This window comes from Strix uralensis, chromosome 4, assembly GCF_047716275.1.
Source record: "Strix uralensis isolate ZFMK-TIS-50842 chromosome 4, bStrUra1, whole genome shotgun sequence".
Taxonomy (NCBI): Eukaryota; Metazoa; Chordata; class Aves; order Strigiformes; family Strigidae; genus Strix; species Strix uralensis.
In genome coordinates, this window is record NC_133975.1 from 97940202 (window position 1) to 97954401 (window position 14200).

Sequence of the window (14200 nt, forward strand, 5' to 3'; positions counted from 1 at the left end):
CTACTGGAGAGAGTCCAGCAAAGGGCCATTAAGATGATTAAGGGACTGGAGTATCTCTCATATGAGGAAGAGATGAGATGATGATCAATGTGTATAAATACCTGAAGTGACAGTGCAAAAGGGATGGAGCCAGGTGGTGCCCAGTGAAAAGACCAGGGGCAGTGGGCACATGTTAAAACACAGGAGGGTCCGTCTGAACATCAGAAAACATTTTTTCACTGTGAGGGTCCCTGAGCACTGGCACAGGTCTCCCAGAGAGGCTGTGGAGCCTCCATCCTTAGAGATATTCTAAAGCTGTCTGGAGATGGTCCTGGGCAACCTGTTCTAGGTGGCCCAGCCTGAGCAGGGGGGTTAGGCAAGATGACCTCCAGAGGTCCCTTCCAACCTCAGCCATTCTGTGATGCTGCGAAAAGTCAACTGCCTAATGCCAGGCTTCTACAAACAACCCCAAGGTGGATAATAGATTGACTCAACGCATGCAGTTAATGCTGGCTGAAACATTCTTATAAGCACGTTCTGAGGAAGAGAGTTTCATATCAAAAGATTTCAAGGAAATGTTTTCTACATCAGAGACACAGCCAGGCAAGTACAAAGAGGCAGTGAAGAGAGCACTGAGATAAGTTTTATGCTGAAGTTTAAACTTGTTTCTCAGCAGTTTTGTGTCTATTTTGTCAGCCTACTAATATTTCAATATGCAATAATTATTATTTATTACACAAATAGCTGTGCAAAGAGCTGTAGGGCAGTTTGAGCCATTTTATATATGAGTTTGCTAAGTTTGTGTTGGGTTGCACAGGGGGAAATGGAGGCCCATAAAATAGCTAACAGGAAAACCCAGCTCCCACATTACACTTTGACTGCAATTCAGTCTTCTGGACTGAACATTAAATTCTTGCAGGCGATATGCTAACTAACCAAATCTTTGCCCACAGCTTCTGGTCTACAGTGTAAAGAACACTGACATAAGCTGGTATTGATTTACTAGGTTTACTTTTACCAGACCCATAAACTATTACATTCTGTCATTAGGACAGAAATCTTATCTGAATTAGTTATAATTCCTTTCAGGCATTTAAGTTTACTTGACAATGTTGCTACTAGAAGAGATGCTAGTATTTTGCCATTACTTTTGAGGTATATTTTTGTTAGGTATTGGTAGAAGTTAGCCTTGATGCACTAGACTATCAGCTTTGAAATACATCATCTTTTAACGTATCACTTTATAAACAAGGAAAACAGCCATGAAAGTAATATCATTAGATCACATAATTTAACAACTCTGCTATTTCTTGTTTAGTATAAAAAAATATAATTTTTCACCTCTAGTTAATTAGATTTTTCCCCTTACATTTTAAATATCAGACATTATTTAGGCAAACATGTTTAATAATTCAAAAAGGAGCCATACAGACAGGAGGAACATAATTTCATACCATTGAATTAATGCAAAAATGCTTTTAAAAAGTACATTTAAAATCCAGTCACCGTAATATAAATTATTAGTGAACCAACACAGCAATAGTTTTTACTAATAGATTGCAAAGAAATAACATGAAAATTGCTCATGGATTTATAGTAAAATTTGAACAAAAGTATCTTGTAATTGTTATTCCATTCAGCATATCACAAAAATTACCAAAACAGCTAACAGCTAACCACAGAAACCCTATTTTTTCCTCTTTAAGTTTCTAATAGCTTTTTTCTTTATTAAAAAATATACCTTCTCTTTCCTTGCCTCCTTTTCCTTTTAGCTACTTCTATCTTCTGACATTTAGTACAGCAACTCAGATTAAAAAATTAATCATGAAGTTACACCTTTTTATTCTGGAATTAACTGATACACTGGGGGTTTTTTTCCCTGTCTACCTTGTTATATTTTTCAGAATTACTTGAATCAAAAGCATTTCTTTTCTTGATTTAACAATATTTACCCAAAGTTTAATGAGTGAAGAAGCTGTCACATGTACTGCAAATAGATTTGGATTTGATAAAGTGGTCAATTGGAGAAGAGAAGGTAGGAGAAGGTATTACTGTGATTTTCTGCTCCAGATTTCTGTTGATAAAACATGCCTTGAATCTTCTTTAATGCAATTTCTTCTTAACACACAGAAGAAACCTAGCTTTATAAAATAATTTCCAAGGATAAGGAAGGGATAAGGAATCCATCTCAGGTCAATAGTACCATTTTGACAGGGAGGACAGTCTTCTGCTCTCTAAAATGAAAGGACTTGTTATCAACGTTTTCATTTTAGAAGCTTATGGGCAGTATCCATACTTTCCTTTTTTAAACCAAACAGACTGCGTCCTCCTCTGATCATGATTCTCATATCACTTCCTGGACCAATCTGCATTTTATAGACATTCTTATGAATTTGAATGCCGTGACCGTACTCGGTACTGCAGCAGAGATAGTATAGAGATTGCCACAGAGATAATAAAAATTTGCAGAGATAGTATAGCTTCCCATCTCCTGCAAAGTTTCTTTCAATTATACCTCTAAAGACTATGCTAGATTGCTTGAGCACATCATCACTTGGGGAACTTATGACTGTGAAACATCCACCATGACCTTCACATTCCTTACAGGGGACAGGAATAGTTTCCCATTTTGTAAGCATATTTACACACTTGGTTATTAGACTTTTACACTGGCAGCACAGAAATATACCTCTACTTTCTATTAATATACAAGGCACTGCAGATCTTCCTATGTGGCATGACTTCATCAATTGCCAGTTCCCCAATGTTTTTATCATCTGAAAAAACTGCATATGTTAATTTAAATGATGTCTTAATTGTCAAAAATACTCAACAGCATAGCAGTGAGAACAGAACCCTGTAGAATTTGATTGGAAACACATCTATTCAACAACTAATTTTTAGTCCACTGAATGTGTGCCATTTTGGTTTTCTCTTTCTTATTTCATAACCAAAATTTTGTCCAAATGTAAATTAAATTAAGCGTCATCGCTAAGGGTTGTTGGTAAATGCTGTACTCTCTAACCATCCAGATCAACCTTCTACACTTATTTTTCAAACAAATGTATTTACATGCCTTTTTCCAAAATTCTTCACTGTTCTCAGTCAAGACCAGTTCAGAAAGCTCCTCAGTAAGCTATTTTAAAGCAGTTACATACAAGTTTTCTGATCCTCTTAATTTTAAACAAACTTCAGAAGCTTCTATAGTATTATCTGCTACTAAGAAATGCTGCTATGAAATGTAGATCTATGGCATTCTACAGTAACACATACCATTCCTCCTTTTCTTATAAGATGAGCAACATGCTGTCTTACAGATTGAGGTCATCATCAGTAATAGATAGACCACATTGCAGTAGAGTTGTTGATTAATGAAAAATTCCCAATCACTGTTGTAGATTTTAAGACAGTAGCTGAAAATACATATGTGAAAACTGCTTTAACTTTAGCATGTGAAAAGATTATTGGTGATTTATAAAGTACACTGGAGATAAATTATCTGACTGAATGCTTGGAATGCAAAGAAATATAAATTTAGAAGCAGCATAATTTATCACCTTAGAGATGAACAAGGACATCTCATAATGCATAAATAAACACTGTGTATGTAACATGGTCATAATACCTAGACCAAAAATAGGACCACGTGGCAACATTTCAAGATAAAAAAAAATACAAAGACCTGTCTAAAAAAATCAGGAGAAATAAATTATCAGGAAGAAGAGAAAATAAATAAAGACACAAAACAAAGAAAAAGAAAATAATACAGAGAAAACAAAGAAGAGAAGGAGGAGGTCCTCCTCCATTTGTCTTTATTCTTAACACTCTGCTCTTATACAGGTCTAAAGTTTCATCTCTCCTTTCTCCTCCTCTTACTACTCTATTTTCTATTATTTTTTCTTCACAGCTCTCTAGCTTCTTTTTTCCATTTGCCACCTGTTATAATTAAAACTTTCCAATTACTTAATAATTCTGTTCCCTGTACTATCAACTTTGTTTAATAAACACAGTTAGAAGCAACACTTAATGCCAGTAACTAACAGGTGACAATGCTTCTAAAATTATCAATCCAGTATATCAAGATATTTGAACCTACAGCAGTAATAGGAAAAAGTTTTTTAGTGAACTTAAATCTTAATAACACTCTGGAGACTTAATCAAGAAAATACGAAGTATTTCAATTACAGGAATTATTTTAGATAAAGAATAGTGGCTTTTGACTGTTAACAGGTGTGCCTCAAAGTATATTTAGAATCTCTAAGAAATCTCATGTTGCAGTCACAGAAAGAAAAGCATACAAAAGGCGCATCTAGCATCACATTAAAGAAACAGTGATTAAATGTATTTGTGGATAATAAGTCAGTTAACATTCACTGATCAGTTATACCAGTTGAGAGTATCAACTTCTTACTTTAGCTTCTGATGTTGGTTCCAAAAAGCACAGGCGATTCCCAAGTCCCTCAGCTGCCAAGCAAAACTTCCTTTGTTCTTTGTGAATACTGGCAACACACTGAAGTACTACTTCGTCATCCTGTCACAAAACAAGGTAGGAGAAAAAAAGTAAATATTTGGAAGCTACACACACACTATAATGCTAAGAAATCCTGGAACACAGAATCTGTTGAAAATGAACAATTTATACTCCTATAACTGGTATCATGTACATAATGCAGAGATTCTTTTGGTGTGTATGTAAACAGATGTTTATGTACAGCTTTTTATTCAAGCCTATATCAAAGTGACAGAGATTACATACTGTCTCCAGTGCTTTCACAAGTGTTGTGTCCTGTTGCTTTAGCAGTGTCTTGCTACGGTGCCATAAAAAACTCTTAAGTACACCATTACTTGGTTTTACTCAGTAAAACATGTTTAATGTTTACAGCAAAAACCTGTTACTGTGATTTTGCAAACAACACTAATCTAAATACAAACAAATTAATTTTGTTAGCACAGTAAGTCCTCAACACCAGTCCTCTGCAAGATCTTAACTTTTAAGGTCTCATTTAATTTAGAAACCTCTGAGTACAACCAAAGATCCAAGAGGCATTTTTCAAGTGACAAAGAAAGAACTTGCTCCTCAGAAGACATATTCCAAGAATAAGAACACTCTGGAAAGGTCACATGAAACAGCCCTATTGTTTAGTTATTTAATTATTCTAAAAACTCTTTTACAAATTGTTACATAATGCAATGCCAAAGACACACTTATTTATAAAGTGCCAAACCCACGTCCACCTCTTAACATGTGATACTAAAGTTGATATAAGCGAGTCTAAACAGATTTTTAGTGTTCAACTCTGTCAAAGATATATACAGAATTAAAACTCATTTTAGTTTCCAAAACCTGCCCACTAACCAAGAAAAACACCACCTGCAGACTAGCATGTAGAAGAACTTATTTTTGTACAGGTATGTAACTATTCACCAAAAACCACTGCCTTAGAAGTTTTTAAGGGGGCGGAAGCTGATAAAACAAGAGCCATATGATATGTCAGTGTCCCATCCAGCTATGAAGTTATACTGGTGTCAATTATTATTGTCAAAACAGATACACAACAGCCGCCTGTACTGAACTCAGAGATCACTTGAACAATTATGTTCTAAAAGCAGCACTGCTTTTTCCAGTCCCCTTATGCAACTGCAATACTATGACAGTAGCAGAGCTACTGGCGCTTGAAATAAAAGCTGGGAATGACAAAGTGATTTTCACCAAAGGAATTAAGTGACGCACCCTTTAAAATTGGAATTCAAAAGCAGGTTTTTCAGTTGTGTGATTGTGCAAGTGTGTGCAAGTTGTTTGGCTTTCTTTTAGGTGACACTTCACTGCCTACTTACTACTAGTAAAATTTACAGCTATTATATTTCAGACTAATCAGCAGTTACAGGCAGGGTTTTCCTTATCTACCTTTGCATAACAATCAATAGTGTTTTTAACAGTACAGAATGGGAATTCAGGACATTTTTATAAACAATTCTAAGACATATAGTCAAATTGGAGGCAGACAGAATTAGCTAATTAATGCTAAACAAATTCATTTTCTTTTCCCCTTGCTGCTTCTGCTTCCACTTCTGTAAAATGCTCTCTGAAATTCTCAACTTTCAAACTCATTAGTAAAAACATTTCTGCTTTTTAAACTTCAGTGTAATAACTTGCAAAATATAAACAATACAATTAAGCATTCATTACTACATCCCTCTGTTCATGAATATTTAAAAATTGGCATCAGAAGCATATCTGTTTGGGGGGAAAAAACAGAACACTTATAAGTTAAAAATAAAGATATTTAAAACATTTTTCATCATCTGGTTCCTGTATCAATCTTCAAACATACATATTTCAGAGATTTAAAAATAATAAAGTACTAAAACATGAATATGTAAGTACCAATATTTAGAATAAAATTGAGATTTGCCACTTAGCTTGTGCTTATCAATGGATTACATTAAATTACTTATATATAGCTGAAATTGTATTTATTCTACCTACTACATTAAAGTATTCATCGTTCCAGAGGCACATACATAGCATCTACTGTAATTCATAGTTTTCTAAAAAAATAAAATTACGCCTTCAGACAACATACATAAAAACTTACTTAAAATGAGAATTACTTAATAAATGAACTCATTAAATGCCATAGCCCCCAAATACATACACTGGTAATGTCTTAAGGACTGTATGCAGCATTCAACATTGGTGTTTTACGTTATTCCCCTAAATTTCCAATGTACCCTTTAATTTACGCTAAACATTTTACAAACTATGTATTTGCTACATAGGATGAACAACTTTAACAGATTTTCTAAAAAGTGGCAATAATAATATATTTCAGAATGTTTTGGAGCAGAGTTTTAAAGACTATCATTCAGGTGCAAGTGGATTGAGCATAAGGAATTAGTGGAATCTATATAATCTGCAAATAAGACTTTGACTCGCTGTTAAAATGACTCACTATTATAGGGTACTTACTGAAGCTGAGGTCTGAAATTGCTTTTCTGGCCTGAATATGCTAATAGAAATTATTTTTATGGAGTTGTTATCCTATAATGAAATTGCAGACCATGTCTCAGCAGTATCTTGTTTTCCTGAGTCTTCTCTCACACAAATTCTGGTATTCTAAAACTTTTTTCCTGGTAAACTCATTTTCTTCTTCCCTTAGTTTACACTTATACAGAATTTAATCCATTTTATTTCAATATACTTTTTTTAGTGTTACAAGGGGAAGCCTGCATGCCCAACGAAATGTGAAGACTCATGCAATTAGCAGTGATGAGCTGTTAGTTACGTTCTATACAGCCAATTCTCAGCGATAACCAAAAGCAAAGCAAAAGAAAAGAAAACCCACAGAAATTCCCTGAGATCCAGTTTCTCAACCAGGAATTTAACAGATTTAAATGTTTTAAATTTAATAAGTATTTTAATTGCAATCTTTCTCATCTCTCAACTCTGATATTTCCGTGTTTAGAAGTTTCATTTGTTCTAGTCCTTTTAGTTTTGGTGGAGTTTTTTGTTGTGTGGAATTTTTTTTTAATAAAATAGGTTTACAGTGCACAGAACCACAGGCTGCAAAGGACCTCTGTAAGCAATGGCCCAACACCTCACTAGAGAAGGGCTAAATTAGATCAAGTTTCTCAGATGATCTAATGTGCTTAATTTAAGAAAAAGTCCACTTCAAAGTTCTGATCAGCTTGAGGTATCGTTACAGATTCACACCTCTCTCTCCACCACAAGTTAGAACTCTTCAGATCAAAACTGTAATATTTAACAGTCGTATCAAAGTTCTCTAAATTTTTCAAGGTTTTGCTTCAGTGAGCAAATCGGGGGGGATAATTTCAGGCTGATCAAAATATTTCTAAGATTCATGAGCACACAGTAAAATAATACATTTGCAGACCACTGGGCCTCGCACAAGAAACTGCCTTCACTACTGTTCCTCAAAAAGTACACATATTCTAAGTGTCAATTACTAATAACTGGTTTCCACCAGTAGCATCATCAATAATTACATAAAGTTAACGTAGCGATCCATTGTGTACTACCATAATTAATATCTATTCACAAATACAAACGAATAGCAACTTTTAAGCTTTTTTTCTGAATGAAGAGGAAGTGAAAATTCTCCCCTTCTGTCCAGAAATCTCTTATCTGGTTAGGATTCATCCATCAGTCCTTTAGGAAAAGGACACAGACCAGGTAACTCCAACTCCAATTCTAAGAATGTTTATACACAGAAACACATTGATATTACTAAAATATATTTCAGGTGGTCTGAAATCCTGCAGAATCTACCAAGTGTCATGTAGATAATGTGTCATAACTCTGTCCAGTATTATTCACCTATTCACACAAATGCATGACATGCAAAAAGAAAAAAGACAGCTTTGGAGATTTATTTTTTTAAAAGTAGGTAACTGCATAACTGTGTGTACTGAAAACATAAAATTCTACTTGCTTTGACCAGAGCTGAAGCTGCAATCTGAGTTTCCACTATATAGTAATGTCTGCATAGGCTGAGAAACAAAGGTATTTCTAAACCAGAATCAACCAGTCAGTATCTTCTGCTTTTAAGACAGAACAAGTTACGAAAATAGAATTTGGCTCTTTGCAAAAGTATGTCTAATATTAAACAATTTCTTTAACTGAAAACTGTGATTCCTAGCCTTCAGCAATATAGCATTAAGCAGCATACTATCTAATTTTTAAAAATAGTTTTTAATGAACCACAGTCCAGTAGTTCATTACCAGACAGTATTTAGTCTTGGTCTTCAGGCTGTCTTCCTCCTCAGGTTTCATAATAGCGATGGTGAAGTTAAATTGAGATTCTTGTGATGGAGTAATAAGCCAAAATATAAATAAAATCAGTTTTAATTAATCAATGACTTGACTTGCTGCAAAGTGAGTCACTGATCAAGGTGAATCGATGTACTGTAAGCATGACCTTGCTTCTGTTCAGTTCACTAGTTTTTCAACTCAGAATTCAAGAAAGAAATTCCAACAGCTAATGAAACTCCTCCTTCAATTATGTTGCACGTATATCCCAGAACTAAGAATTACAGAAATTTATACAATACATTTAAGTCTGTGTAGAGGTTGTATTCATATTAAGAAGCACAAAACTATCAAAACACTAAATATATACATGCACATTTACATATACATATAAAATATTCAAATTTTGCTGGAAAATGACACCTCAGATTTAGTATGTTACCTATCAATTCAACATCTACCAAATCTCTATATTCTCTATTATATTCAGTACTGAAAATGAACTGATAAAATAAAATTGACATGACACTGAAAACTAATCAGTTTTAGGAAATTAATCAGCTTTGTTATTAAACTTGTAGATTGTAATAAGGAAAATCTGTTTCCTCAAAAAAGCATACATATTTTGCTTATATTTTACTCACAGCTTTACATAAACACGAAAGTGGATGCTTGCACATGAATGACTAACTTTAATGTAAACTGATACGGAATTGTTTTGAAAGTCTGTTCTTCTGTAACACCATGGAAAAGTTTTATTTAATAATATATCCTTTCCATGAAGAAATGTATATTACTTTTTTTAAAAAAAAACACATATCTAAACCCTCAGAGTTCCTCTTTGCTATGATTAAACAAGCAGGCATATCGAGCTGATGTTCTTTACAGGCCTGGTTACTGTAAGACTGTGACACTTGCTGATTATAGATCAGTGTTGCAAAGAAATGTACGTAGTAAAAATCCACAGCTGCCTTCACTCTTTGATAGACAACATCCTACCCACATATCTCACTGTATCACAAAGCACAGGATAGAAGTAAACATCTTGAGTAACATGTGAGCACTAGCTACAAACATGGACCGCATTCTTTTCAAGTTTTCTGGCACAATCTTGGAGAAAAGGAAACCTCACCAGAAATTGCCATCTACAGTGGCTGCATTCTTCTTAATAAAATAAGGAATTATAGGCAGAGTTGACAATGTTCTAACCAAAGACGGATTTGGTAAATTTGTAGGTGCCCACTACTTCCTTTCACAAGGGGAATGGTCTCACTGCAAAGCTGTCTCCATGCACTTGTATTTTTTGCAGAACTTTGTCCAAAATGCACAGCTTCAGTGCATGGCTAATATCACAAAATATTTTCAGTTATTTCTAAAAACAAGTACAGGAAATGTACAGTCTTTGGCCCATTTTAAAAACAATCTTACAGTCTTTTAATTGAGGAATAGAAGAGTATTTCTATTTTCAAGCTGGAGTTTGAACAACAGTGTTGCCCTGGGATATGGAACCGGATTTTTCTCTTCCTAAGAGAAAAATAATTTCTCCTAAATCTAATCTCATTAGAAGAATTTGAAGTGGGGGAGACGAGGGTATGGTGGAAATCACAATAGATGGACACACGAATCCCTGATAGAGTTTTACACTTGCTGGAGTTTGGCAACTTAGTTTTGCAAAGATGTTGATTTCAGAGTGCAGAAGAGAATTTCTTATACTGCTTACGATTTCTTCTCAATTATCCAGGATTCAAGGTGGATGAGCACCATTATTTTCAGGTCAGGAAATTTTCAGATCCAGACATAGTTTTTGAAGATGAAATGGATATGCCTTCCATTCATTCTCTGCCTGTCCAGCCTCCTCTTGAATCCATGTAAAATTTTAACTCACAACCTCCTTTGCCCTGCAGTGATACAGCTCAGCTATAGGAAAAGCACATTCTTGTGATTGTTTTGAACCTGCTTCCTACAAGCTTCATTTAATATTATGAAGCTCCTGAATCACAACAGTCAATGTAGAACAGTCCATCCTCATTATGTCACATCCAGCCTGTCTTTTCAAAGCTGAAAAGTCCTAGCCTCCTAATAAGTTGTTCCTCATCTGATCGCCATCCTGATCCTCACCTGACCTTTCCGTGAATATTTTTTCAGTTCTAATGGTTTCTTTTTAAAATAAGTAACCAGAATTCCATATACTATTCAAACTATAGAAAAATTTACATATTTGTGCTATAGCAAGAAGATGTTCTCTGTTATGTTCTTTATTCTGTTCTTAGTAATTTCTAATATTTTATTGCCTTTTTTGGCCATTAATGAGTATTAAGATGATGTTTTTATTGAACTATTATAACCCCAGGATCTTACTTTTCAGTTCTGAGCCAATAATTTTAAACATTAAGCTGGACTGTTGGTTTTTTTCCTCATGTATATAATTTCATGCCTGAATTTCATCTGCCATTTTACTGCAGTTACTTAATTTCAGAAGGTCCTTCTAGAATGGTTCACAGCTTGCTCACATCCTTGTTACACTAAATAGCTTCCTATCATGAGTGCTCTACCTACTTATCCCTTTTTTCTCAGGTCCTCTCTCCCTCTTCCCCTCCCCTACCTGTGAGCATGGTCAACCACACTGATTGGTTGTGGAGTATCCATCTTTGGACACCTCAAAACCCAACTGGACAATGTCATAAGCAACCTGCTCCAGAGACCCTTTTTGATCTCAGTGACTCTCTGGTTTAGTGAAATAAATTAAAAAACAAAAAGCAAACAAACAACTAATTAGGGCAGGTTTTAAACATATATGAGTCTGCTCCAAAATGAAGTTTCCCAAATATAACAGACAGAACCAGTAATATAAATCTCAAACTGCAGCAAGATTCAGGCTGAGTATTAGAAAAAAAGACTACCTTCTCTTTTCCTAATGATAAGGATAGCAAGGCACTAAAATTGGGTAGGTTGTAGAGCCTGTATCACCACAGGTCTTTAAAAACAGGTTTACATCTGTGGGTATGCTGTTGCATCGGTATAGTCAATCTTTTCTTAGGTAAGGGCGTATATGTGGCATGAGGTCTCTTAAAGCTCTGGTCTTCCAAGAGTCCATAATTGATACATAAACCTTCATGGCTACTTTATGATAGAACATGATTTATAATATAAATTACAGTATCCACAACTTAATTCTGCAACAACCCTCATGCTGGGTTGATCCTGACTCAAAAAGGTAGTGTTGCTTTCTGTTTTCTACAGATATGTTTTCATGTTGTCTCATTAGGAGGAATGCACAACCTGAAGGAAGCCATTAGAATAGGAAATATACTTTATTATTTTGTCTTCTCCCTATCTTATTCACAATATGTTGTATTTATACAATTTTATTCCCACAATACTTGAGCACACAAGAAACAAGGCACTCTAAATTTCTGCTTTATTTACTCATTGGTGCTCACATTCTCTATCCACCAACACTTGACAATTGTATTATAAATTAAATTACAATAAATATTCTTGAAAAGATTACCACTACATCTCACAGTTAGCTTCTCTACCAAACGTACCATCAGTCAGGATGCTAACAAAACAGAAATCACACTCGTTTCATACTACTGAGTTCCAGAGAACAAACATCCTGGCTTTATTTACTCTATTACAAAGCGTGCATATAGAACTAAAGTTTTGACTTTAAAACTTTGTGCATCATAAAGTTTGAATATCTTGATAACAGAAGTCCTTTTTTTTTTTTTTTGTTACTCATAGAGTAGTTCTCCCAGCAAAACCTAGCCCTAATCTGACAGTGACTTTTTTTTGAAGAGAAAAAACAAGACAAGGACTGGGAGAATAAACCAAGACAATTGTTTCAAGGGAATGAAATGCAACACCACAATTAAAATAAAGTAAAATCAATATGCATTTAAAACCAATGTGTGTTCACAGAGATATTCCATGTCAAAACATTTGCTGATAACTTAATTTTGATGCTCCCAGGTGCAAATATTTTGTGCTTGTCCTTTTGCGATTCTGTTCCTGATTATAGATTTCACTATCTATAGGGCAAGATATATACTTTTTGTTCAGCATTTTTCACCTATACTAAAAGGCTATATAACAAGGTATAACTATGACTTTAAAATATATTTGATTCTGAACAGGTTTAGTATGATCCTAAAAAGTTGGGAAAACAGAAATTGAGTCAAATTCTATTTGCATGTATCGTACTGTAAACTTAGTAGAATGGCAAATGCTAAAATTCATGCGAGGAATCAGATTTTTTCTTTTAGAAAACCTATTGCAAATTCACTTAAATATAGGAAATAATTGTTAAATAATTGTATGAATGACGCCCATTAAAATTATATAAAGCATGTATTATTTTCAAAAAATCCCCAAAGTATCATAGCCAGTTTTTATGAAAAAGGAAGATCATATAGCTTATCAGATATAATCAATATTCATCCTCATCATGGATACTATACCAGCTTTAATAAAACCTATAGCTTAGACCTTTGAACTTCTAAACAGTGTTTTGCAGGGAGCAACTCTAAATCACCAAACAATAGTGAAAAGCATAGAATTAAGTGAGTAGTCAAAGTGCTTTTTCACTTGATCAGACAGTATGGGGTTTTTTTCTTTGGTAAATCACTTTACTGTAGATGCATTTCACACCTTCTGGTACAAGGCTAACAATGTGTATGAAACTCTGTGACACATCCGTCGGTTTGCTACACTAAAGAAGAAAAATGAAGAAAGGTGACATAATCAGCAAGTTGATGAAGCATACCAAGGCTTCCTAAACACTAGAGTAAAAATAAAATTAGTTACTTATGTGTTTCTGTTGAATAAATGATCCATTTTTTAAATAAAAAAAGTCCACAATTTACTTAGTTTCCAGCTTCTTAATGGCTATATAGTCAATCATTCCACTCATTCTAAAACAGAAGCTTCATACAACGCTACTTTAACGAATTTAAAGAACAAAACTTTTCAAACCTATAATCTCAAACATTACTATCAGGATTTCTTACTTCAGTAATTATTATTGTAATACTCGGCAAGTCAAGATTTGTATACTTTCTCTCCTGAACACTGTGAAAAATTAAGTTCCATAAAACTGATACAGAAAACAGTTCTGGTATGGCTTTTTATTTCTGCTACTGCTTTTCTACTTCAGACTAAGGATGTGGAAAATTCTGTCTGTTGAATTTATTATTTACCAAGGCAACACAGTCCTAACTATTTAGGCTTCCTAATTAATTAGTTCATTAAAATGAAAAGCTTCTCTGATTAAATTTTACTTGTTTTGGTTTTGAAACTATGATCCAGAAAAATAAAGTATTCACCTGTCATCTAGTTAAAACAGTTCAGTTTAAGTTCCTGTACTGAGAAGAGAGTGTAATTTTCCTGTAATTAATAACAGTTTGGTAACTATGTATCACAAGTCCATGCAGAATTTTGATTCAGAGC

At 34.2% G+C, this 14200-nt stretch overlaps 1 protein-coding gene across 1 annotated transcript in view; it reads right to left on the reverse strand.

The window, feature by feature from the left end:
- Nucleotides 1-14200, reverse strand: part of RYR3 (ryanodine receptor 3) — a 265038-nt gene that overhangs the window by 208443 nt on the left and 42395 nt on the right. The window contains exon 2 of the mRNA XM_074868153.1: nt 4391-4510. Within this exon, the coding sequence (XP_074724254.1) occupies nt 4391-4510 (120 nt within the window). The remainder of the gene's footprint in view (nt 1-4390; nt 4511-14200) is intronic.